This window comes from Meriones unguiculatus, chromosome 14 (genome assembly GCF_030254825.1).
Source record: "Meriones unguiculatus strain TT.TT164.6M chromosome 14, Bangor_MerUng_6.1, whole genome shotgun sequence".
Taxonomy (NCBI): Eukaryota; Metazoa; Chordata; class Mammalia; order Rodentia; family Muridae; genus Meriones; species Meriones unguiculatus.
In genome coordinates this window covers 11,639,779-11,667,375 of record NC_083361.1, presented here as the reverse complement: position 1 = coordinate 11,667,375, position 27,597 = coordinate 11,639,779, and the positions used below count along the sequence as shown (strand labels likewise).

At 40.5% G+C, this 27,597-nt stretch overlaps 1 protein-coding gene across 7 annotated transcripts; it reads left to right on the top strand.

Moving 5' to 3' along the window:
* Positions 1-27,259, top strand: LOC110566238 (zinc finger protein OZF-like). Of its 7 annotated transcripts, none has more exons than XM_021664056.2 (6): positions 1-153; positions 1,862-2,039; positions 6,718-6,844; positions 13,754-13,846; positions 20,301-20,410; positions 21,592-27,259. In XM_021664056.2, exons 2-6 carry the CDS (start codon positions 1,950-1,952, stop codon positions 23,263-23,265), a joined length of 2,094 nt encoding a protein of 697 aa, XP_021519731.1. In that variant the 5' UTR covers positions 1-153; positions 1,862-1,949; the 3' UTR covers positions 23,266-27,259. The 7 variants fall into 7 exon arrangements, with proteins under 7 accessions (XP_021519731.1, XP_021519732.1, XP_021519733.1 ...); XM_060366763.1 differs by lacking the exon at positions 1-153 and adding an exon at positions 203-428; XM_060366764.1 differs by lacking the exon at positions 1-153 and adding an exon at positions 6,951-7,026 and having other exon boundaries at positions 2,028-2,039.
* The last annotated feature ends 338 nt before the right edge of the window (positions 27,260-27,597 follow it).

Here is a 27,597-nt window from a genome sequence, read left to right as displayed (position 1 = left end):
CTGAGGTTCACTTCCCACCTCCGCCCCCGTTGGGATCTGTCAGGTCCTTCTCGGTACCTGAGATTCTCCGCCTCGTCCTGTCTCGAGTGTCTGGCTGCTTGCTGCTGCGAGTTGCTCCACAGCGAGGACGCGGGTGGCCAGGAACCGGAAATGGTGAGCGCTGGGCGTCCTGACGGGGCCATGGGTGGTTGCTCCACACCTTCCCGCCGCGCCCCTTCGGGCCACCGTGTCCAGCCCAGCACTGGACTCGGGCCTGGCATGCTAGGTTCTCAGACCCGGGCCGGGGCGGGGGCGGCCGGGAGCGGCTTTAGAAGGTGGTCTGTCCAGGCGCCCTGCGGCACGCAGCCGCAGCCCCGGAGCCGCATCCGCGCAAGCGCTTTCTCGGACCCCGCTTCCCTTTCCTCCCTGGGCTCTGCGTGCGCTTCTGGGTTTGTGTGTCCCCGTTTCCTTGTGGTTTTTGAGTTGGACTCTCCATATCTAGTTTTATGAGTACCGTCCTCCGCTGTGGCTTTGCTGTCTCGGGCTGGTCTTTCCTCGAATCTCTCACCACCTGTCCTAAGGAAGCATTTCCTTGAGTCATTTGGGGTCACTACGAAATGGGCTGTGCGACTCCGATTATTACCTTTATTGAGAAGGCAGTAGCCGACTGCCTCTGTGCCCCTCCACTACTCACCTATGTGCCTGGGGAGGTGGGTTAAGGGCTAGCTGACTTACCCCACCGCAACACGTGGTATGCCTCTGCGTTTGTGTGTCAGGGTGTTGCTCTGAATCTGTGTGATGTATCTCTCTCTGAATGTGAGACTGTCAGAACCTAGGCATATGAACCTACTGTGCTTTATGTCTGCTGTCACTTCATCTTTCAGTATCTGGATCTCTTAACATCTGTTCAAGAGGATCCTTTTTTTTTTTTTTTTTTTTTGAGACCCTGGAGTTCTAGGTCATAGGTTGGAGTACTGATTCCTACTTCCTTACTAGGTAAACTGTTATTAGGCTCTTCTTTGAGCTGTATGTGTGTGCATATGATATTCAGGACGGAATTTGGAGATTTGAGCGTATTTGACAAATTCTGTGCCATGATAGAGACAGAGTCCCAGAGTATGGCTTTAAACTTGCTATTCTCCTGTACTGGCTTCTGAAGTAGCTGGGATTATAGACCTACACCATCAGTGTTATTACTGGCTGCTCTTTTTGTAGAAGTAAATGGAAACCCAGGGCAGCTGCTCTTTTGTCACCCCTGCTTCTGCTTGTGGTGAATCTAGGGTTCAGTGTGTGTGTGTGTGCAAAGAGGCTGTGAATAGGTCTGTCCTGGTGGGGTCCCTGCACCTTGCCCTTTCCAGATAAGGTGGTACTTTAAGAATCTGGAAGACACAATGAAAGAGACTTGTAGACTGAGGTACAGACGTGGTGAGAGGCACAGATCACAAGGCTCATCAGCTTGCCGCAGTTAGAACCTGAGACCTGGCACTGGGGTGGTGGTGGAGGTTGAATCCCGTTTCCCTACTTGTCCATCACCTGGGAGGGCTTGGCAGGTGGGCAGCTGAAACTGCTGTTTGGGGGACATGTCTCAGGTATTCTCCAGTTCCCACCTGTGGTGCACCCTTATTGGGGAGCATTTCCAGGCTTAACTTGGGACAAGTTACTGCTATGGTTGAGTTCTGGGCAATCAGTCCAGGACAGGGGCCAGAGGGAAAGGATGTAGGAAGCAGTGAGACAGGAATGGGAACTGTCCCCCAAACCTGGCCAGGGGCATATGGGTTCTCTGGTTCTTTATCTGGCTGTCTTGTATCTGCAAATCAGTCCCTATGTTCATTATCTCCCATCACCCTCTCTCCTCTTTTCTTTTTTCTTCTTTCTATTGCAGGTAGGTCTCTGTTGACAAGGCTGGCCTAGGACCGAAACAGAGTGAGTTTTTCCACAGCTTGACACCCTGAAGCAGTCGCTTGGCCATCATGGGACTGCAGAAGACTGTGGCTGCACTCGGCTCAGAAAGGCATCTAAAGGATGGAAGAGACGATGCTGATGATCCCCAGTCTATGAAGGTGGACTAAGAGCAAACGTGTCTGAGGGAGGCCTCTGGGAGTGGGTACAGGGAGAAAGCCCTCTAAGTGTGAGGAGAAAAGGCAATGTGAGGGAAGGAATCAGGGTTTTAGCAGGGACGTGATGGTCTTCGATAGGGGACGTAACCTGCAGAAGTCTGAGAGAGAAGTGGGGAAAATAGTTCTGAGGAAGGAGAGTTGAGGTTAAAGGGGTATGAGAGAAGAGATTTGGGGAGATTCTGAGAATGTGAGGGTCTGAGGAAGAGGACACTTTCGCAGTCTGAGGGTAAGAGAAGTGGTTCCGAGGGAGAAGAGAATGATGGAACGTTCTATAGGGATGAGACTTTTTAAATTAATTTTATTTCTTGAAATTATGATTGCATCATTTTCCCCTTTCCTCCTTCCAGCCTCTTACATTTAACCTCAACTTTGTTCTCTTTCAAGTTTAAATCTCCTTTAAAAAAAAAAAAATTGTTGCTGTGTGTTCCTAAATACATACACACAACCTGTTCAGTCTGTGTAATGTTACTTGTATGTATGTGTTTTCAGAGCTAACTAAGTGGCGTGCTGGCCCCTGGGAAGGACAACTTCCCCTGTGCTCAGCCTTTTGTAGTTGTCCATACTTATTTGTCTGGCGTTAAGGCCTCTTGAGCTTTCCCCTATCCAAGTTATTATGTCTGTTGTTGTCCTTGTTCAGGCATATTTAGGCAGCCATGTTGGAGAGACTTCAAGGATGTCACTTCTGACATTTTTAGGAAATACAATCTCACAGCAAGCTCCCTGTTTCTCTAGCACTCACTGTCTTTCTGCTTCCTCTTTGATAGTGGTGCAGGAATTGTGTTATAGGTGTATTAGTTAGGCTTTGGCTCTACAACTTTGCAATACTTGTCCAATAATGGAAACCTAGCCAACTACTCTGAACTAGTGAAGTCATGGATTTTAGAGGAGAACCTACAACTGCCATTTTACTAAACCAGCATAATCTCAAACTCCTTTCTAAATATTTGACCTTAAACCCACAGATAAGTATAGTTCCCACCCCTCATTGAGGAAACTCCTTGTGGTAGAGGGATGAGATTTTGAGGGGATCTGAGAGTGGGTGTCAGTTGTGTGTGAGAAGGAGGGTTTGAGGAAATCTGAAGGTGGAAGCATAGCCCATGGAAAGATGAGGGAAGGCTGGGGAGATAGCTTAATGTATAGTATTTGCCATGAAAGTGTGAGGACCTAAGTTCAAACCTTCAGAACCTATATCAAAGTTGGGCATGTAGTATGAATGTTTGCAATTTCAGTGCCCCCTATAGAGAGATGAAAGGCACAGATGGGAAAAATCTCAAGAATCTGGCAGGAAAAATTTCAAGAAGCTAGCCTGGCATATTCTACAGAAAAGCAACAAAAGAGACTGCCTCAGGTTGGAAGGCAAAACTGAAAGATTGTCTGTCTTTTTCCACATGGATGCTCACATTCGTATTCTCTTTTTTTCTCTCTCTGCCTCTGTTTCTCTCAACACACATATGTGCACGTGCATGAAAAACATTGTTATAATAAAATAGCTTAATCTCTTTATCCTGATGCACAGTCATGAGGATCTGAGTAATTTCCACTTAAACAAACGGTACTGGCTGAGGGGACTGGAGAGACGGCTCAGCAGTTAATAGTCCTAGCTCTTCTTGGAGTTGGTTTTCAGCACCTATGTAGGGCTGTCCATAACTTCCTGAAGCCCCAGCTCCAGGGGCTCCAACGCTGCTGGTCCGTGGGCACCTGTACTCACCTGCACACTCACATAGATAATTAAAAACAGTAGATCTTTAAAAGTATGCTGTTGGAGACAGGCATATTCCTGGAGCTTACATGTCAGCCAGCTTGGCTTAATTATGAGCAAGCACTACGTGGAAAGTAGGAGAGCCTATTTCAAAAACAAGGTGGGCTTAGACTGAGGAAGGCATCCAAGGTCAACCTGTGATCTCCAACACACCCACAACTTTATACATACACACATGCACCACCTCACCCCACACCAAAAATTAGGGGAACATAGGAGTCCTAGAGTCTGTTGTCTCTAGCTAGGAATCAGGAATTTCTATAAAATTAACAAGATTTACTGTGAAGGTTGCCTTTGTAGAGACAACAGTTATTCTGTATAACAGTACTTCAAATAAGAATGTCAAAATAGCCGTGAACTGTGTTTACAACCTATGAGTACATGACCTTTTAAAGTAGACCTTTCTTTTCCATGAACCTGATTTTTTTTCTGGAAATAACCCACAGAAAACTACATATTATTTTACTAACAGTAAAAATGTCTTAAGTTCTACAACTCTTGAGTTACCTCTACAGTGTTAACCTATCCAGTGCAGCTTGGGAACTACACTATATTTAAGTTTCTAAGTGATCCTTTGACATGGAAGGTCATTAGTTCTCAAGATCCTGTTGTCTGTCTGCCTATCTACCTACTTACCTACCTACTATCTGTCATTGATCTAAAGAAATTTAAGGGTGGCTCTTAGAAAGCCTTCGTCACTGCTGAGTGTGTACTCTTCTTTCCCTTCCTTTGTCTTCACTTTCTGGGTAAACTGAATTAATAAATTCCAACTGTTTGATGCTGGATCTCCTGAATTTTTGCTGTAATGAAGTCAAGAAATGTCCCTTGTGGGATTGGAGAGATGGCTCAGTACTTAAGAGCATGTACCATTCTTTCAGAGGACTCAGGTTTGATTCCCAGCACCCACATTCACCATAACCTGTAACTTCAACTTCAGGGGCAGCAAATTTCTCTGGCTTCTGTGGGCATCTGCACATGTGCTCCCCAATTAGAAATAATAAAAAATAACAAAAATAATTTTAAAAAAGGAAACCTATCCTTACCTGAGTGGCAGTCTCTGAAAACAGCTCCTCAAGTAGTTGGAGGGAGCAGGGAAAAGCCATGTCTATGTCCCATTTTCCACTTCTGCTGACAAGGATGGGAGATAGGCACATACAGCCCTATTTCTCTCTGTGGAGCTCTAGATAATTAATAGATGCTGGAGGAGGGGTTATCATACTTCTTATTGATGTGGCCCACTGGGAAGGTGCCCTTACTCAAGTACATAAACTCCCCCTATGCAAAAACATCCTAGTAAAATATTGTAGGAAACACAAATATGAAAAAGTACTAGGGAGATTTGTTGTAAAGAGACAATTGGGTAAGTGTGTCAAAGCACATCATATACATGTATGAAATAATTTTTAAAGAGGGAAAATACAAAATTAGTACAACCATTTTATATAGTAATAGTCACTTCTTAAAATTGTTGATGGGCCTTGTCTTGGGCAAGTAGGCACTACAGCTGTGAGTTCCTGGGTGCAATAACTATGTCAGTCCTGACAGTGTTTCCCCGTGCTCCTTCTCATAAGCTGACTCTGACACTTTCCATGCCCTCTTCAGTGGTGTGCCCTGTTGTTAGAGAGGATGAGAATAGATGTCCCATATACAACTGAGCAGTCAACAGTCATTTATTTTCAGCATTCTCACCAGTTACAGTTTCTTTATTTATATTAACTATTTCTTACTGTGAACAAGCTTCTCTGACCAAGACTGCGTTACATAATTTACCTTTTTTTTTTTTTTTTTTTTACAACAGAGTACTAGCTGCATTCTTGTCCTTTCAAACACTTGTAGGCTGTTTTTTGTTGTTGTTGTTGTTGTTTTGTTTTGTTTTATTTTTTGAGACAGGGTCTTTCTATATAGACCAGGCTGGCTTGGAACTCACAGAGATCTGCCTGCCTTTGCCTCACCTAAGTGAAGTGCTGGGATTGAAGGCATAAGTAGTTGTTCACACAGCTTTGTTGAGAGAGCAAGATGTTTCTGTCTGCATTGCTCCTGGAGATTTCAGCCCAGGGAAGTGGGCACATGCCCCCTTAAAACCATTTGTTTTCATTTGTTTGTTTTGAGATCCAGGAGAATTTGCTTTTGTCCAGATCCCTTTATTCCTAGAGCTTGGGTGAGGAGGGAAGGGTGAGGTTTATCCTGTATTACTTTATGTCACTTCTGTTACAGCTGAGACACTCAGTGCATAGGCAGATTTGATGGACCTGTAGATTACAGTGGCTAGAGACTGGGCATCAGGTTTTGTTTGTAGTGTACTTGTTTGGAAGACTCTTTACTCAAAATTTGTTGAATCCTTGCATTAACAAAGGTAAAATATTTATATTAGCTTTTGTTTCATGATACAAATCAAGTGATGAAACCTTCTGTAAGTCACTATCTTAGTTTCTTTTTTATTGTGATAAAATGGCCAGACAAAAGCAAAGTAGAGGAGAAAGTATTTATTTCAACTCACAGTTTAATAGCATATTTCATCCATGGAAGGAAATCACAGTGGCAGGAGCTTGAGGTAACTGATCCCATTTGATCCATAGTCAAACATGGGAAACAAGGAATGTTTGCATGCTTAGCTCTCTCTCTTTTTCTTAAAATTCAGGACCCAGCCCTTGAGACCTAGCATCCATAGTGGGCAGGTGCTTTCACCTCAGTTAATCTACTTTTTAAAACATACCAACTCATATCAACATTCTCTAAAACAGTTTGTCATTGTGGTTCCCTTCCCTAGTTCCACATCTTGTCAAGTCTTCAGTGTAAACCACAAAAAGATGATAGTGAAGCATGCTGAGTACTTAGAGTTTAAAAAGAAATGTGTCATTATAGGGTTCTGTATCATTTGAGGACATATCTGTGGACTTCAGCTGGGATGAGTGGCAGGACCTGGATGTTGCTCAGAGGACACTCTACAGGGATGTGATGCTGGAGAACTACAACAGCCTCATGTTTTTGGGTGAGTCTGTCTCAGTACCAGGTGTATTTTTGGTTGGTAATTATAGGAATTATTGCTGACCTTTTGTTTTGTTTTGTTGTTGTTGTTTGTTTGTTTGTTTTTCAAGATAAAAACAAGACAGCCTGTTCTACAGAAGGAGTTCCGGAATAGCTAGAGCTTCACAGAGAAACCCTGTCATGGGGGTGAGGGGAAGAAGTTACTTCCATATGCATCTCAGTAAATAGTCCCTGTCTTCTGTCCATTCCTCTCTCCTCTCTGCATTTTCTACCTTCTAATAATTGCTGCTTTTTTCCCCCATCTGCTACTGCAAGATAACCTTAGCTTTCAAATGAGATGAGAACTATCAGGTGTTTTCTGTTTTTGTTCTGGGGGTAAGATGTTTTATGATACATTTAGATTATGCCTGATTTTTTTTTCCTGGCAGACATAAAGAAACTTTTGTTCATAACTATGAAATGAGTAGATAGGCCAAAAGAAAGATTCCGTCAATTCCACCTTAGAGTATAAGAAAAGTTACTGGGATTCTTGGAGAACAAGAGCATTCAGATAGTTCTGCTGCATAAAGGTACCAGCAATACTCAGTTTATATCTACTTGTGCCACATAGTTGGCTAAAAGCCAGTCCTAAATGGAATGTTGTGTTTATGACAATCCTGTGTAGAAATTTTAAGAGACTTATTATGTCCTCACCATCCCAGACCTAGACATTCACTGAATGGTTCCTGTTACCATGACCATGGGCCAGTGTCTACTGCAGTTCACCACAGCTGCTGTACTTTAAGCTCAGAGGAAGTAGCTTCACATAATGCCCTCCAGTTGTGTACATGTCACTGCACAACTTTTCATTCATTTCACCATGACACTCTAAGACTTTTTATTCATTTCCATGATTATTGTTAGTCTTTTTGACACAGGTTCCTCACTGCCCTCTGTTGATGGACACTTTTCTTGGCTTTTGTGAAGAACACTGTAATACACAGTGGGCTGCAGGTTTCTCTACATAGTACTTTCCTTAACTATTCAGTCAACAGTGCAATTGGACCATCATGCAGTATTCTTTGTTCAGTTTTTTTTGAGGATGCATCATACTGTATTTCATATTAGCTGTACTGGGTTATATCAGTACATGAGACCTTTCAGGGTTTGTTATTGTGCATCTCCAGGTACCATAAGATGAGAGAAGCAACACCCCCTTGTGGTCATGATTGGTATTTTCATGATGAGCAATGAGCTCCCCCCCCCCTCCCCGTGGGCTCTTTGTGTTTGAGAAATGTCTTTTCAGGCCATTTACCCAGATTTAAGAAAAGATTGACTGTGTTCCTTCTCTTTAGGTGATCAGGGTCATTATTTGGTCTGTAAATGAATGTCTTGTTGGATAAATCATTTGCCCATAATTTTTCACCATGTAGGTTTATTTCTTCTATTAGTTGCATATTTTTCTATAGAGATGATTTTGAGATTCATAATCAACTTGACTTTTGCTTCTGTTTGCTCTTTTTCACATATATTAAAACACTGTGTATGCCCTTATTCCAAAGTGTTTTCTGTATGTGCTAACAGCTTTGTAGTTTTTACCTCATATTTAAATTTTGATACAGTTTTAGCTGGTTTCTGTGTAGTGAGAAAGGTTTATCACATAGCTTTCCTCAGTTGATGGATATGCATGTTTCTCAATATGATTGCAAGTAAACTTCTTAACAGGAGGAAAGATTTAAGTTTGCTTGTGGATTTCTAAAGTTTCATCCAGTAACTTGGTGTTACTTACCTTTCTACTGCTGTGATGAAACACCATGACCAAGGCAGCATAAAGAAGGAAAGGATTATTTGGAGTTCATCGTTCCAGAGGCCCAAGAGTCCTCTGGTGAAGCTGGAATCAGACACCAGGCATGGCAGCAGGAACAGCTGAGAGCTCCTATCTCCAACCACAAATGGGAAGTGGAAAGCAAACTGGAATTGGAAAGTGTTTTAATTCCCAAAGCCCTTCCTGGGTGACATACTTCTTCTAGTAAGAACATGTCTCCTAAGTCTCCCTGAGCAGGGCGACCTGTTAGGAGCATAGTATTTAAATGCATTAGACTATGAGGGACACCTCATTCAAACCATACTTGTTTATGTTACTTTCATCCTGTGGTGAAATAAGCAGCATAGCAGGGAACACATACTGTTTGTCTCACTGCAGTAAGGAAAGAAAGACATCCCAAATATGACCTCATTTTCTCTCACTGGGTACTATCTGCTATCTATTAACATCACCACAGACTGGAAATGAAGAACTGAGCATCTAGTTTTTGGAGAACATTTTAGATCCAGGGGATAACACTGAACATGCAGGCTTTTATACTTAAGTTATCTGATTGTTTCATTGGTGTGCGTGTATATGTGTGTGTCTGTGTCTGTATGTCTATCTCTCTGTCTTTATGCCAATGCCTTGGTGTTTTGGTTACTGTCTATTGTTGTGCTGGTATTACAGGGACTTCAGGTTTGTTCCTTGGAGTTGCTTTGACAATTAAAGATTTTGACAATTAGGGATATTGCTCCTTGAATGTGTTAGTTATAATGGGTTGTTTTTCTAATTCTGAAGAATATAATTGGTATTAAAATGAGGATTTTATTGAATTGGTGAGTCACTTTGAGTAGGGCCACTATTTAAAATATTTTTTTTAATCTATAACATTGCATACAATGTGATTCATGTTCTTTTTTCAGGAGGTGGGATTTCTGAAACAAGGTTTTACTTTTGGGAGTAATCATTATTGTGTGAAAGTATAGCCTTGTGTTTAATTTGTTTCAGGTTCCTTACTATATAGCAGAAGCTGGCCTTTAAATATTTTTAAAAATATTTTGCGTGTTTGTGTGTCTGTCTGTGTGTGTGTGAAAGAGAGAGAGAGAGAGAGAGAGAGAGAGAGAGAGAGAGAGTATATGTACATGCTGGAGCCTATGAGGTCAGAAAAGGGCATCAGATTCCCTGGGATTGTAGTTACAGATAGTTGTGAGCTGCCATTTGGGTGCAACAAACTGAACTCCAGTCCTCTGTGTTGTTGATTATTAATATTTATTATTGATTTGTCTTTTATTCCTAAACCACCCAGATTACATAGAGACTAGGATTTATTTCATTAATCTAAATCATGATGCTGGGCAATAGTCATTTCATCCTAAACCTCCAATTCCGCATAGTTTCCTTCCATTTAGATTTCCCACATTATACTTGCTTTTAGTGATATCTTAGGTCCGGTTCATCTCTCCTCCTGGTTCCAAGTCCTCTCCTCCCCATTTTTCCTCTCCTACTCCTCCCACTCACTTCCAGCTCCTCCCCTTCAGACCAGGATGTCCCAGCCTATTCAATCTACTACTCAGCATTGGCTGCTTGTGTAGTTGACAATTCAGAGAACAAATGGTGGCATGATTACACAAACTTGAGACAGGTGATGCTTAGAATAAACCTCATAATGCATTGTCCTGTTTGAAACCAGATAGTGGGGTATAGAAATCAGCATGTGAATGAACAAGGGTAAATTGTATACATCCCACAAGAACATTTATACCAACACCTCTGCAACAGCAGTGAGCGTCCTTTATCCACTGAGCCATCTATTCAGACCCTCATATTTAATTTTGTTTGTTTGTTTGTTTGTTGTGACAAGATTTTTCTGTGCAGCCCTGGGTATCCTGGAACTTTGTAGACCATACCAGCCTCTAACTCAAGAGATCCACCTACCTCTGCCTCCTGTTGGATCATAGAATATTATTTATATGTATGCCTCCAGGGCTGACTGTTTGACACTAAACAACTAATGTACTTATCAATTCCTTAGTTTTTGTAAAACAAAATTGTGGGGCTGGTGGGAAGACTCAATATGTAAAGATGGTTGCTTCCACACCTAACCACCCAAGTTCAACCTCAGGACCCACGTTGTGTAATGAGAAAAGTAACTACTGAAAGTTTTTCTCCATCCTCCACGTATGTGACATGGCTTGTTTATGCTCAAGCACGTACACATATACACACAGAGACCACAAGTAAATAAGTGTATGTGGTGAACAAATTTTAAAAGTGGACTTGGGCTAAAGAGATGGCTTACTGGTTAAGAACATTTGTTGTTCTCACTAATGATTCAGGTTGGTTTTCAGCACCAGCATGGTGGCTTACAGCCATCCGTAGCTCCAGTTCCAGGGTATCTAATGTCCTCTTCTGACCTCTATAGGCACCAGACATGCACTTGGTGTATATACATACATGCAGGCAAAATCTTCTGACACATCAAATGAGACAAATCTAAAAGAAAAGTGGATTTGTGATTTTATATAATTAGCAAGGGGCTTCTGTATTATGACTGAGATTCTATATGTAAGTCTCAGCATTACCAAAAGTTAAGTACAAATAAGTAAACCATAAAAGTATTGAACCTTTAAAATTTTTTTCCAACATAATATTTTTATTGCTTATTTGGGAATTTCACACAGTGCACCCTGATCACACTTGTCTCACACTCCTCCCAGGGTCCCCATCTATACACTGTCATAACCTGCCCCATAAAAAGAAGGAAAGAAAAAGGGGAAAATAGAACATGTCTGATATTTGTTGCCCATATACTCACTGGAGCATGGTCAAATTCCCAGTGGTTAGCCCCTGAAAGATATTTGGATCTTTTCCCACCCTATTTTCCGACCAGAAGTCATCAACTATGAAGAGCTACACTTTAGAGTCCCTATCACAATTTTTAAAGGCTCTCTTTAATAGCTTCCTAGCTGGACTGTTTCTTTATGAGGAGGTTGGTAGGGGGAGAGATTGTCACAGAAGCCTCACTGTCGCTCATTCTTAACTGTAGTCTGCAGTCATCTTTGATACTATGGCCAAGGAAGCTTCCTTGCCCATAATAGCCAGCAGCAGCCATATCATGTACTTCTATGTGGTTTCTGGTGACAGCACAGACCACAGATTATGGCTTCAAGTGGTAACATAGACCACAGACATGGCCTCCAGTGGGAGCACAGACCACAGAGATCAATGTGGCACCCTGCAGCAGCATGGATCATGGATGCGAAAATGGGCCTCAGTAGCAGCAAGGGCCATAGTCATCTGAAAGTCCTCTGGCCGCAGCATGTACTGTGAACCTCAACATGAACATCCCCGTAGCATTAGGGATCACTAACATCAACTTGGCTTCTGATAGCAGCATGGTCCCCAGATATCCATATGTCCTCCAGTGGTAATATGGACCACAAATATCAACATGACCTCAGGTGGCAGTATAGACCACAGACATTAACATGGCCTCAGATGGCAGCATGGACCACAAGTGCCATCACATCTCCAGGATATAGCACTGACAAGGGATATCAACATGGCTTCTGGAGGCAGCACAGACGACAGAGGTCTTTTGAGGAGGCCTTATTGAGAAAATGAGCCATTCCCTATCTTGGACATCCTGCTGCTCAAAATCAGGGCTGTCATTCAGGTGGATGGGGTGTTTGGGGCAGAAGTGTGTTAGCTCTGCATAACACCCTGCCAGCCCTATGCTGCAGTGACATGCTCCCCCATTCACTGCAGCCATGCTTCCACATCTGTCACCACCACTTTTCTTCTACCAAGTATGCACCACCCGTTCCACCATTTTTCTCACCTCTTCATCACACATTTGTTTCCCAAAGTAGCATTGCAAATTGCAGTGTGTCACAGTATAATCTTTTGCCAAACAGTTTTATATGCAAATACTTACTGTAACGAAGCACCACAAATACTGGACCATTGTTGAGACTCATCTTAGATAGTCTGTTTTTGCCCACAGTCAGGTCAAGATGATCTTGTGGCTGGATAGGGTATATGAAAGCAGGATATGCTTGAACCTGGATCTTGAGGCTCACCAGTTATGGCTGAGCATTGATTGTCACCACAGTCCCTCAACCTCCTCCTCCCAGCAGGATGAGTAGCCTGGACTATAGCAGTAGTGGCTCCATGCTGCAGGCTGTCCCCCACTCCTTCCAGTGGTCTGAGGACCAGCCCTATTCATCAAGGACATGCTCTTTGTCTGCTGTGACCACACTCCTATTCTGCTCCCATACTCTTTGCTCCCTCATCTCTAGTTTCATCTTTCTTCACTGTGTACATGGCCCTGCCCTGTGAACTTTTCTTCCAATTTTAGAAGGCTACTTTTAAAAAGCTTTTTTTTTTTTCCTAAAACTGCCTCTGTTTAGTTGTTCTGTCTCTGCAGTCTCCTCCTCCACCTCTTGTCTCCCTTCAGAGCCTCCGCAGGTCTCTCAGGCTCCTTGGAGCTGCTCCACAGTTCCACAGGTGCCGGTGTCGACCAACATATTGAATCAAAGGAAAAATATTGTTTATTTGTATTGTATTGTATGTATGTGTATCTATCATTACATAGACCAGGCTCAAAAGTGATCTTCCTGCCTCTGCCTTCCAAGTGCTGGGGTTAAATATGTGTTCCACCATGCATAGAAATTTAGTTTATTTAAAACATTTAAAAATTTTTATTTTTATTTATACCATGTGGGCAGTAAGTACAGACAGTAAAAGACAGTGTCGGATATGCTGGAACTAGAGTTATAGGTGATTGTGATATGGGTGCTACTCATCTGTATGAGTGGCCAAGTGTTCTTAAACCACTGAGCCATCTTTTTGGTACCTAGGCTGATTATTCTCTCATGAATAATTTGTTTTAAATACCGCTTTTATTATGCTTTCTCTTTTATTCACTTCTGTTCTCTTAAATTTTCTGGAAATCATTACACTGATTGAAGGTGATTCCATTCAATGAAATGTGAGTGTAAACACTCTAATGAAAGTATCTGATTCACTGATCAAAGCACAGGTCCTGAGTTAGATCTGTTGTCTTTCATTTGTGCACTGAACCGAACACTTTTGTAAAACGTGTTTATTATTCCCCACTTACAGGACATTGCATGACCAAACCTGAGCTAATCTTCAAGTTGGAGCATGGACTTGGGCCATGGGCAGTGGCAGAAGCCTCTGTCCAGAGCCTTCCAGGTCAGTGAATGGATACTGAGCATAGAAGGGCAGCAAGAGGACAGTTCATCATGTTGGTCATGTTAAACATTTATCTCTAACTTAACTAGCCCAACTAAACACTTGATTTTTGTAGTTTCTGGAAAGAATTTGCCATATCAACCCATCTCCTAGTTTTTACTTGTTTCTGATTTGTGATTTTTAACTGACTGCTGCTCTATTGCTGGCATATAACATATAATTCATGAGGCCAGCAGCCAGCCAGCACAGTGCTATGTGGTAAGGTGAGAACAGAAAACTTACTTAGACTCCAGAGCCATACTTCATTGGCTCTTAACAGATAGTACTGTCAGAGAACACAAATTAAAATGTTTCTTTTCCCTCCTCTCTTCTTTAACCTCTTACTTTATGGTTAGTGGTTTTACTTTACTTCTTTTTTTATTTATTCAATTCTTTTGTCTTTGTATTTTTATTCTTCCTTGCAGGCTTATTTAACTTTGTGTTGGTTTTTTTTTTCCCACCAGATTCATTATCTCCTGTGTTTATCTGTTTCCCTTTCATGTATACCTTTCCCTTTTTATTTTCTTTTAACCCTGTTTTCTACTTTTCTTGCTCTGTTATTGTTTCATTTTTTAAATTTATTTTTTTATAAATTATAGTTCATTCACTTTATATCCCAGCTGTAGCTCCCTCCCTCATACTCTTCCAATCCCACCCACCCTCCTTCCTCTCCTCTTATGCCTCTCCCCAAGTCCTCTGATAGGGATAGTCCTCCTCCCCTTCCCTCTGACCCTAGCCTATCAGGTCTCATCAGGACTGGCTTCATTATCTTCCTCTGTGGCCTGGTAAGGCAGCTCCCCCCCTCAGGAGGAGGTGACCAAAGAGCCAGCCATTGAGTTCATATCAGAGACAATCCTGTTCCCATTACTAGGGTACCCACTTAGAGACTGAGCTGCCATAGGCTACATCTGTGCAGGGGTTCTAGGTTATCTCCATGCATGGTCCTTGGTTGGAGTATCAGTCTCAGAAAAGACCCCTGTGCCCAGATTTTTTTTGGCTTTGTTGCTTTCCTTGCGGAGCTCCTGTCCCTTCCAACTCTTTCTATTTCTTGCTTCTTTCCTAAGATACACAGTGGAATATTACACAGCAATTAAAAACAAGGAAATAAATTTGCAGGCAAATGGTGGGAACTAGAAAATATCATCCTGAGTGAGGTATCACAGAAGCAGAAAGACACACATAGTATATACTCACTTAGAGTGGATATTAGACATATAATACAGGATAAACATACTAAAAATCGATTCACCTAAAGAAGCTAAGCAAGAAGGAGGACTCTGGGTAAGATGATCAGTCCTCACTCAGAAAGGCAAACAGGATGGACATTGGAAGACGGAGAAAACAGGCAACACAACAGGAGCCTACCACAGAAGGCCTTGAAAGACTCTGCCCAGCAGGGTATTAAAGCAGATGCTGAGACTTCATAACTAAACTTTGGGCAGAGTGCACAGAATCTTATTGTTCATTTTTATTATCTCTTTTACATTTATTGTTTTTATTTTTGTTGTTTGCTTGGTTGATTGGTTGATTTTTGAGACAGGGTTTCTCTGTGTAGCCCTAGCTATCCTGGAACTTGCTCTATAGATCAAGCTGGCTTTGAACTCAGAACTGGACTGACTCTTCTTTTCAAGTACTGGGATTAATGGTGTGTGCCACCACCATCTGCCTTTTGTTTTGGTTTTGTTTTGTTTTTTGAGACAAGGTTTCTCTGCGTAGCCTTGTGTGTCCTAGAAATCACTATATAGATCAGGCTGACCTTGAATTTACAGTCTTACAGTCTCTGTGTCTGCATCTGGTTAAGAGCACTGGCATTAAAGATGTGAGATCTGATAGGCTAGAGTCAGATTGAAGAGGAGGAGGTCCTCCCCTATCAGTTGCCTAGGGGAGAGACATAGGGGGAGAAGAGAGAGGGATTGGAAGGAGAGGAGAGAGGGGGCCACAGCTGGGATACAAATTGAATAAATTGTTATAAATGATAATTTTAAAAATAGAAAAAAAAACACTTGTGGCAATAAATTACTAAAGTGCTTAAAAAAAAAAGTGTGTGCCACCACATCCAGCATAATCTTTATTCATTTTTACCTGAAATTTGTACTCACATATTCTTTGTTGTGTCAGTTTTGATTTTTATTAATTTATGTATCTGTTTTTACTTAACGTGTATGTGAAAGTATGTATTTGCGTGTGGAAGTGTATGCAGATGCATGCTCCTGTTTGCATGCTTATGCACATGTTAGGGCACACCCTGGGGGATGCCAGCGGGCAGCTTGTGGGAATTGTTCCTTTGTTTCTACCGTTTGGGTCCTGAGGATAGAATTCAGGTTGTCACACTGGCTGCCACCTCCTGTAATCCTTGTGCCATATTACAGGCTCTACTTTTGTGTTAATTTTCATTTTATGTTTATGAATGGTTTTCTTTGGTGACAGAGCTATTACTTCAGTTCACTTTTTCTTCTCTTAGTAGTGACAGAGACTGAGGGTGCTGAGGGAAAAGAGCCTGAGCATAAAATGAAAAGAGCTAGCCATCCCTCTACCTCTACAAGGGGCACTCTGGAAACCCAGAGTTTGGTAAAAGAGCAAGCACGAGTGACAACTCTGATAACTGAATTCAATACCTGAATTATCAAAACCTGTGACTGGGGTAGTTAGACGCCTTAGTGAAGAAGCTGATACTCATATTTTTCTCAATGGACCTGATATGCCTGTCGGCTTGTGTTCATAGATCAGTGCTGATGTCAGCTTCTGTAAGAAAAGTTTGGTTTTGCAGTGGATATTAGTTACTGTGGGATTCAAGATTTGTCAAAATGCTAAAACATAACTGTGTTAGGTGTAGTGGTGAGGCAGAAGTATCTCTGTGAGTTCTAAGGCTAGCCAGGTCTCTATAGCAAGCTCCAGTATAGCTAGAACTGCATAAAGAGATCATGTCTCAAAAAGAAGAGAGCAAGGAAAAAGAAAATAAATGAAGGTTGGAGAGATGACTCAGAGGTTAAGAGCACTGGCTGTTCATCCAAAGGTTCTGAGTTCAATTCCCAGAAACCACATGGTGGCTCACAACCATCTATGAGATCTGGTGCCCTCTTCTGGCATGCAGGTACACATGCAGGCAGAATACTGTATAAAGAATAAATAAAATAAATCTTAAAAAATGAATAAATAAATATAGTGCTCCATCCAAACCGAGAACATTTCTTTTAATATAAGCAATAATACAGTGCTCACTCTTTCTCTTCAGTCTTTTTAAAACATGTTAATTTCATAACAAGAGCAGAAAAGCACTTATTATAACAAAATCATAAAGCATAGCAAAAGCAGAAAGAAACCAAAGAATACAAGTTAGGAGAAATATAGGTGAAGTGATCCTATATTTAGGTGACCATAAAGGCTCTTTTTGATGTTCTGTTCTGTTCTATTCTTTCCTGTTTTTCCTTGACATAGGGTTTTTCTGTATAACAGCCCTGTTTGCCTTGGAACTCGCTTTGTAGACCAGGTTGGCCTTGAACTCACAGAGGTCCACCTATTTCTGCCTCCCAAGTGCTGGGATTAAAGGCATGTACCAACAGGCCCAGATGACCATAAAGGCTCTTAAACGTTGTTGCAAGTATCAAGTTATACACTCAATAGAGAATCAGCAGCTTCCCCTCCCCTCCCTTTACTGCTAAGAATAAGATCTAGGTCTTATATGTACCAGCAAAGTGCTATAACCATGAGATTTGGCATCAACCAGGGCAGAAACTTTTTTCTAAGCAGCATGCCATGTAGTCCAGGATGACCACAACTTCACTATGTAGTAGATTATTACCTTGAATCTGAGATGGGTACCACCTTGCATAGTTTTATGTGGTGCTGGGGATTGAAACCAGGACCTTGTGTATGCCAGGCAAACACCCTACCAACTGAACTTCATCCTTAGCTTTCATTATCTTGCCTACATATGAATAGTGAACATGCTGAGAAGGAAAAGAAGAATACGATGTAATTTAAAATTGCCTTCAAAAATCCCTGAGCTACCTAGGGAATACTCTAAACAGTGTGTACAGTTAAAACTATAACAGTGATGAAATTGGGGTTAGCAAAATGGCTCAATAGATAAAGGGGCTTGAGTTCAATTACTGAGCCCATTTAGTGAAAGGGGAGAGCAGACTCGTATGGGTTTGTCCTCCACACATGTGGTGTGACATGTGTGCGCTCTCACAGATAGACAAATAAATAAATGTAACTTTCTAAAAGAAGATTGAGGAAGACAATAGAGTAATTAAAGACATCACATGTTCATACATTAATACAATTAGCATACTCCAAATCTCTTTAATTTTTAAAAGCTTATTGTTGTTGCTATTGTTATTGTGTGGGCCTGCTGTGTGTGGCAGGGGCATGTGTGTTATAGCATGTATATGGAGGTCAAAGGACAACTATGTCGAGATTTTTTTTCATTCTACCTTTATGTTGGTTCTGAGGCTTGAACTTACATCGCTAGTTTTGCATAACAAGCATCCTTTCCAGCTAGCCAGCACCTAAATTATCCTTTAATGAAAGCTATCTACACATTCAGTGCACTCCTTGGAAATGATAACATATTCTGTAGGTAATATGAAAATATAAACATGTGATTGTCTCACAGAAGAAATAATGCCAACTTGCCAATGGAATCCTGTAGAAAAGGTGATGCTGGACATACCCCTATACCTGTTTTGAAATAATGCTCCAAGACCTATATTAACAAAAGTAGCAAGCTGTTAGCAGAAATTTTCAGCCCATACCCTCAAATGGACTTACACAATGATTCAAAAGTATGTTCACACAACATTAGCCATTTTTTTTCTCAATAGTATTACCAAGAAACTCTATTTCAACAAAAGGACTTTAAAGGATGGTTCTGTAAAAGGTAGATCTCCAAAAAACATAAAAGATTGAACTTGGACAGCTATCATATACTATACATATGGAACAGAGGTCTTTTTAAATTTCATTTTATTTATAAATTTATTTATTATAATTTATTCACTTTGTATCCCTGCTGTAGCCCCCTCCTTTGTCTCCTCCTAGTCCCACCCACTTACTCTTATCCCCCTATGCCCTTTCCCTATTTCCCTGATAGGGGAGGACTTCTTCCCCTTCTATCTGACCCTAGCTTATCTATCAGGTCTCATCAAGGTTGGCTCCATCATCTTCCTCTGTGGCCTGGCAAGACTGCACCCCCCAGGGGGAGGTGATCAAAGAGCCTGCCACTAAGTTCATGTCAGAGACAGTCCCTGTACCCCTTACTAGGGAACCCACTTAGAAACTGAGGCTTCCTTTGAACAGGGGTTCTAGGTTATCTCCACACATGGTCCTTGGCTGAAGTATTGGTCTCTGTAGGATCCCCTGAGCCCAAGTATGTTTGCTGTGTTGTTCTCCTTGTGGAGCTCCTGTTCCCTGCAGATCTTTCTATCTCCCTCTTCTTCTATAAGGATTCCAACATGCTCCCCTAAGTGTGGCACCAAATCTCAGTATCTCCTTTGATAACCTGGTGGGTAGCATCTTTCAGAGGACCTCTATGGAAGGATTGTGTCCGGAACAGAGATCTTAACAGGAGGCCTTTAATCTCGAGACAGCTGGAGAAATTCATGCAAACACATTTGAATATGCCATGTGTGGTGACTTCTGAATAGAATGTAAACAGCTCTGGAATATGAATCTAGCAGGGTATGGTGGGCCATGCCTAAAACCCCCAAAGTGAGAGGATTTCACAGTCATCCTCCATATACTAAGGTTCAAGGCCAGAATACGGTAGATGAGACCATATCTGAAACGAAAACAACCACCACCACAACAAAAATGAATGCCTTTTTTTTAAATTAAAATTTTCTATCCAGTAATAACCAGAATGGAGAAGCATCTTATAGAAAAAAAAATCTTCTCCAGGTATTCACTCAGTATTGGATCAATATTAAGAATATATGAAGAAACAACCCATATACATGTTGGTGATAATATAGAACTATCCATCCAGTATGGAGTTCTTTTAGTTATGAAAAATAGAACTGCTGCATGATATAAGTGTGCCCGTCCTGGATATATGCATGGTGAGACTAAGGATCCTGTGGCAGTCCTTCCTTCAAGTTTCATGACCACAATAACCAAGAAATGGTATCATTCTTAGTGTTTATCATTGGAATCATCAGGAAAAAAAAAAGATGAGGCACATTTCAGTTGTATTGTTTAACTTAAAAGACTCAGATGGTGCTGGGCATGGGGGCACACATGCAAGGTAAAGCAAATAACTATAAACCTCAAGAAGAGCTAAAATGTATACATTCTCACAAGTCAGTATTTTATAGTTTCCATGAGGATAAGAAGAAACACTTTTCTGTTTGAGTTATATGAAAAAAGATTTCAGAGTTATTAATGGACAGGGATATTTTTAATATCATTTTAGGTATTCATAAAGCCATTACCCCAACTGAGACCCATCAGGAAAATCACAAGGGGCATTTGTGCCAAGTCGAAATTGCCAACAACCAGACATCAAGTGAGGAAATTTTTGAAGTAAGTAAAATATTTAATATTTATTTTATGTGCATTGGTGTTTTGCCTACATATATGTCTGAGTGATGTTGTGAGACTTCCTCAAATTGGAATTACAGACAGTTGTGAATTACCAAGTACTGGGAATTGAACCTGGGTCCTCTGGAGCTGATGCTTGCAATCAGTGAGCTATCTCTTAAAAGTCTTTAATATAAGCTCTTAACATATTTCAGATCTAAACATAAAGCTTGCAAATTACTTAGGAATGTATCTCCAAGAAATTAACCCAAGTCAATAAGATGGCCCAGTGTGTTAATGGACTTGCCACCAAGCCTGGCCATCTGAGTTTGATCCCCATATCGCATATGGTGGATATGAAAAAAAACCTGAAACTTGTTCTCTGACTTTCATATGTGGCCTGTGGCATGCATATGTATACACACAGAAACACAAATGTAATTTGAAAAATGAAAGGAAGTTACTCAAGCCTGGGGAGATTCTCTAGTCAGTAAATGTTTGATGTAGAAAAGAACGGGGACTTGAGTTTGGATCCTCAGCACCCATATTTAAAACTAGCTTTGCTGACATGTATCTTTAATCAGTGCTGTGAAGTTGAACAGATTAGGGTCGTTGGGGTTTTCTGGCTTATCATTATGCAAACTACGAAGCTTCAAGTCCAGTGAGAGGGAACTGTTCTCAAAAAATAGAGTGAAAAGTGACTTTTGAACACACTGAACATCAACCTCTAGTAACCTCACATACATACACACAGACACATATAAACTTGTGTACATACATATGTTCCCTCCTATACACTTACAAAAGAACCCACAGCTGAGTATCTTTTTCTGTTGTGTGGCTATTAAGACGCCAGCTAGAGAAGAATATGATACTTTTAATGATAGTGGAAAATTATTTTGACATCTGATCAAATTAATTTGCCTAAACCTCAGTCAAAGTTGACATTGGTATGTTTAATATATTTGACCATGGATAGTGTTTTAAATAAAGGCAACATTATTTCCAAATGGATTTTAATACTAAGGAGATCTCTGACAAGGTCAGTAAATATTAGAAATCTTTATATATGACGTTATCTATTGAGCGCAAACAAAATTCAAAACCAAAATCAGAAAACACATTCTAGGAAAAAAAAAAATCTCTGTAGCTGTATAAAATATAACTAATTCCTCTGTCTCAAGGCAGACCTGAAGTGGGCAGAGAAAATCAGCCACGCGACATCTTATAAAGGTAAAGGATGTGTGAAGATGTGTTGCCAGCAGTCACAGCACACGAGGAGTCAGATGATTGACACATGCAAGAAAAGTTTCAGTTACATGTCACCTCTCAGTAACTGCCAGAGGCTTCTTAAAGAAGAGACACTGTATACACGTAGACAGTGCAGGAATACATTCTCTTGGAACTCACACCTGGCCGAACATCAGAGACATCATAAAGGTAAGAAGCCCTGTGAAAGCTCAGGATGTGGGAAAGCTACTCACACCAAGTCTCAGCGTCAGAGCACGCACACAGATGAGAAGCCCTACAAATGTTTAGAATGTGGGAAATATTTCTACTATAAATCACAAATCACTGAACACCAAAGAAGTCATACAGGTGAGAAACCTTATGAATGCACAGAATGTGGAAAATGCTTCAGCTATAAGTCCCATCTCACTGTACATCAGCGAAGTCATACAGGTGAAAAGCCACATGAATGCACAGAATGTAGGAAAGTTTTCTACTATAAGTCACAACTCACTCGACACCAGAGAAGTCATACAGGGGAGAAGCCCTATGAATGTATGAAATGTGGAAAATCGTTCTACTGTAACACACATCTTTCTCTACACCAGAGAATTCATGTAAGTGAGAAACCCTATGAGTGTGCAGAATGTGGGAAAGCTTTCTCTTTCAGTGCATGCCTCACTCGACATCAGCGGACTCATACAAATGAGAAGCCCTATGAATGTCCACAATGCCCTAAAGCTTTCTACTTTAAGAAACAGCTTACTCATCATCAGAAAACTCACACTGCTGAGAAGCGCTTTGAATGTAAACAGTGCGGTAAAGCATTCTACTGGAGGTCTAACCTTGCTGTGCATCAGAAAACTCACACTGGTGAGAAGCCCTTTGAGTGTAAACAGTGTGGAAAAGCATTTTACTGCAAGTCCCACCTCACTGTGCATCAGAGAACTCACATAAGTGACAAGTTCTATCAATGCACAGAATGTAGGAAAGCATTCTACTCTCAGACACAGCTTGCTGTACACCAGAGAACTCACACCAATGAGAAGCCCTATGAATGTAAGCAATGTGGGAAGACATTCTACAGCAAGTCTGGACTTACTGCACATCAGAAAACCCATACAGGTGAGAAGCCCTATGAGTGTAACCAGTGTGGAAAAGCATTCTATAACAAGTACTTGCTCATTGAGCATCATCGAGTCCATACAGGTGAGAAGCCCTATCAGTGCACAGAATGCATGAAAGCATTCTACTGCAAGAAATATCTTTCCCTACATCAGAAAACACATGCAAGTAAGAAGTCATTTCATTGTTCAGAGTGTGGGAAAGCTTTCTCCTGGATGTCACACCTCACTCAACATCAGAGAATCCATACAGGTGAAAAGCCCTATGCATGTGGACAGTGTAGAAAAGCTTACTACTTTAAAAAACAACTCACTCGACATCAGAGAACTCATACCCATGAGAAGTCATTATCTGTGAATAATGCAGGAGAATGTTTCACTGCAAATGCCACCTCTCTGTGTGTGAAAGAAGTCATACAAGGGAGAAACCCTGTGAGTGTGCCAAATGCAGAAAATTTTCTCCTTCATGCCACACCTCACTCAGAGTCAGATAAGAAAGACTAAGAATGTAAAGAATGTGTGAAATCTTATTCAAGTGTATAATCAGAAAGCTTGCAGGTGAGAATCTGATGAATGTAAAAACTGGAAAATTGCTAGTGTAAGCCAGCTGTTACTCAACCAGTGAACTGGAGTCTGTCTGTAAACATTGTTGGAAGGCATAGTACCACATATGCTGTTGTAAGAGAAGCCACACATGGGAATTTCTCCTATAAAGTTAAAAAAATAGAGAAAAGCTTTATCATTCTTCAAATGAGTCGAGTATATTGTAGGTGACTAACACTGAATGTAAAGAAGAGAGGAAAGCTTTCTAACATTAAGCCCCATTAATTCACACCTGAAAACTTGTGCAGGTGTGAGGTCCAGTGAAATTAATAAAAACAGACACATGTTGAAACAGAAATCTACATTAGAAACTTCATGTGTGATATGACAAGTAAGGAAAAAAAATCATACTATGGTATAATACCACTTGCTTTCTATTCTAGATCCTTGTACTGTGGGTTTACTGAGACTCAGTGATTGAAGACTAGCTTTAGCAACATAGGTCGATTCATATGATCAAAATCATCTAAGCCTTCTTGAAGTGCCCCATGTCATGTAATGACACTGTAACCCATGTGTTTAAAACCCTAAGAATATAAAGAGTGCAAAAACTTTTGAAGTGAATTTGAAATTCATCTGGCACAGGATTCCAATGTGAAAGCATACTTTTGTAGTCCAAATGACTTTATTACAAAGTTTCATCAACAATTCATGGATGTAAGGATTCTCAAAAAGTCATTCAGCCATGCTTCCACAGTACCAGCCATCAGATAATTTATGAAGATGAGAGCACATCTGAAGTTTAAAAGTTAACTTGATTTAAATGTGGCTCAGTGGCAGTGTGCTCATGAGTCTTTAGCAATATTCTACACTAGAAGTTTTCTTGTGTCATGTTGATTAAGTATACTTATGTGCATGGCTCATTTGTTTATCAGTTAAAATCATCCACAAGTTTTAACGCTTCACCAGATATGAACATTTTGATTGTGTTTACATTTTTTAATTGTTTCGTTTTGAGACAAGCTCTTGATCTATAGCTGCATATCCCCAGGCCTCTGCTTGTGCATAGGTATGATCTCTTCTTTCTCATCCTCTCTCTCTCTCACACACACACAGAACATGTACCTTTTTTATACATTAGAAAATTGTATAACAAAACATGAGTATATGTAATTTTCATGTGATTTTTCAAATATAATTTTTATTAAATGTGCTATCAGAAATCAAAATGTTAAACTATAACCCAATAAAGAAACATAATGATATTCCTTGCCAATATCTAGAAGGCAATTTCTTTTTTTTAATTTTTGTTTTTGTAGTGCTTTGGATCAAACTCACAGACTCAGGAATGCTAGGCAAGTGTTCTAGGCAATGTTTTCACGAATTTGTTGTCATCACCGGAGCTCTGTAGTTGAAATTAATCTATTGAAGGCCATATATATGATTTTATATATGTGCTTTATGTATAGTAGACTTTATATACTTTAGTAGCTTCAGCACGCCATATAGAATATCTGAATTTTGTCTAAAAATATAGCAATTGAAGGTCAGAGTATACCTTAGCAACATGGCATATGCCTTTGCAAGTATACTTTATAACTGTCATCCCCAGCACACACAAATAACTTAGAGAAGCTTAAAGACAGGAAGCATAATTGAGAAAGAGGTACCAGACAGCCATGCCCTTGTGAGCTTGACCAAGCAAATAATAATAATAATAATAATAATAATAATAGTAATATGGTTACTACAACAACTACAGAATGTATACCTTAAAAGGTTACAACATTGAAAGAAAATTAAAATTACTGCCTCATGGGGTATATTCAAGCTATCAAAGACAGATTTAAGGATGTATATGTTTGTTTTTACTAACATTGTATACTTGTTTTTACTAACATTGTTAGGAGAGCTGGTTTTTGTAAACTGGGTCATACAGAGAACTATTGTGTCCTATGGTGGTTTGCCATATGGGGGTCAGGGAAGTTTTCAGTCTCTAGCTATATTTAAGAATTTTGATGCAGAAGGAGCTTCATTTCAGTGGTTATCACTTTATTATGGACTGTTAAAGATAACTGGGGTATGTAGGTTGATTGTCAGTTACCTCATGAATGGTTGTATTCTTTAAAACATTCATGATTGTGGTTATGATCATAATTGATTGCCAAGATGAGCTCTATTTGGCCTCGTTTTTTTTTTTTTTTTTTCAAAATTAAACAACAACAACAAAAAACTAAATTATTACAAACCGTTGAGGGTAACTAAGAAATGCAAGTTGATGGTCAGCCACCTTATGGATAATCAGGGCCTTTAATATGTTCAAAACTCAGAACTGATCCAGTTAATTACAAAATTAAGTTTACCTACTCTCCTTTTTTTATCTTTTCATGGTTACGCCTAACATGAGTAACTAAATAACTAAGATTGTTTAATTCAGATATTCTTGTTAGGAACCGGCCTTCGAACCTGTCAGAAAATGTATTAAATATAGCATGAAAATGCTTAAACTTATTATGACAAAGAATCCCAGATCCTAACAGTGACTTCCAAAGGTCTCCAAGAACAAGCACAACAAGGACTTCACCAGGATTGTGGAATGCTAACCACAGGGAAAGACTGCCCAATGCCTGGGCCACTGCTGGGATCCAACCTGAACTGTAGACAAAGAGGACACCCAAGGATATTTTTTTTTCAAGCACATTTCTAGCACTACTGTGAAATGTGAAAACACATTTGAAAGCACTACAGGAAAAGAGAATATCATTTCTGTTTCATTTCATTTCCCACATTTATTTATTTATAGACAAGTCTCTCTATATAGCCTTGGCTAGCCTTGATCTTATAAAGGTTGCCTCTGCCCCCCAAGTGCTGGGATTAAGGTCATGTGCCAGCACTCCTAGACCTCTGCTTTATATATTTATTTGTTGATTGTTTTCTTGAACACATTAATTTTTCAAGTGGAAGGATGTCTACATATTCTTTAAGAATAAAGACTACCATTCAGATGGTTTGGTGGCTTAGCCCTCTCATACACTGAGCTCACTGAGGCAGGAGGATTGTTGAGTTGTTGAACTGGTAGAGAAAATGGACAGAACCAAGACCCATGAAGGATAATAAAGGTCCATTTCCTTAGTGACTGCTAGAGCCCCAGGCCTCAGATAGGGCAAAAAGGAAAGCCCAGCTCCTGATATCCAGACATAAAACAACTACCTTTATTTAGTTTTTGTGTTGTGACTCCTTGGTAGTTAGCTAAGTTATGTGGAAACCTGCTCCACTCCTCTGCCTCCAGGGTCAAAAATCACTGTGGTTAAGAAACACTCTTTTTTTTTTTTTTTTCTTTTTTCTTTAAAAGGCTCTTTATCTTCAAGATCCCAGTCATGTTATTTATGATGATGAATCAGCTTTTCAGAGTTGAAGATTTGCTCTTTCTCCTGTTACAGCCTTGAAGGAGTACTGTGGGGTGCTCCGCTCTGGACCCTGAATTAAGCACAGAATACACCCGAATACTAATTTCTACACACAAAGCAAACACAAAGAGATCCTTTATTAAGCAAGGCGAAGTCGTAAGGTGGCAGAATCTGAATCCAGAAGCAGCTGCAAACAGCTTTGCAAGTTCAGATTTTAAAAGGGAAAGGGGGAAGGACTGTGTTAGAATGAGCTAGGGCATATCTGATTGGATATTTTAATGAGGTTAGTAAAAAAAATGAATTTTGATAGTTGGACTTTGGTGATCAGGTTTAGGAATGAGTAGGTAGCCTAATAAGGGAATAGACCCTGGTGGCTAGCTTTAGGAATGTAGTCTGTAGGGTAATTCATTCCTGGTCCTTCCTACTGGTGTTTTACTTTTTTGAGACACGGTCTTGCTAGCCCTGGAATTTGCTACATAGACCCGGCTGGTCTCAGACTCACAGAGATCCTCTCCCTGGTGTTGGGAATAAAGGTTTGCTTTATCACAGGTGTCCCTACTAAATTTCTTTTCTAGTTCTTCTGGTTGTGAGCCATGGCTCACGTCTATTAAAATTTTTTATAAATCTTATTTTTCTTCTGTAGCAATAAGTAACACGAAAGCACAAGACAGTGTTGTTTTGTTTTGTTTTTCTGCAATAGCTCATTTTCCATTGTAGTAACTGCTCTTACTTTCCCGCAGTTCTAATGGCTCACTGAAATTGAAAAAAGAAGCTGCCTAGGCCAGACATGGTACAAGGTGTAATAGGGTAATTGGGAAGTGGAGGCAGGGCTATTAAGATTTCAGTCACCCAAGGTTCAGTGTGTTACTGAAAGTTAGTGGATTTG

What these genes read in the sequence shown, in the direction of transcription:
- LOC110566238 (XM_021664056.2), top strand. Translation starts at nt 1,950, where the DNA reads ATGGGACTGCAGAAGACTGTGGCTGCACTCGGCTCAGAAAGGCATCTA. An exon ending in CAACAGCCTCATGTTTTTGG is followed by an intron (nt 6,845 to 13,753) that starts GTGAGTCTGTCT and finishes CCCCACTTACAG; the next exon opens with GACATTGCATGACCAAACCT. An exon ending in CAAGTGAGGAAATTTTTGAA is followed by an intron (nt 20,411 to 21,591) that starts GTAAGTAAAATA and finishes CTCTGTCTCAAG; the next exon opens with GCAGACCTGAAGTGGGCAGA.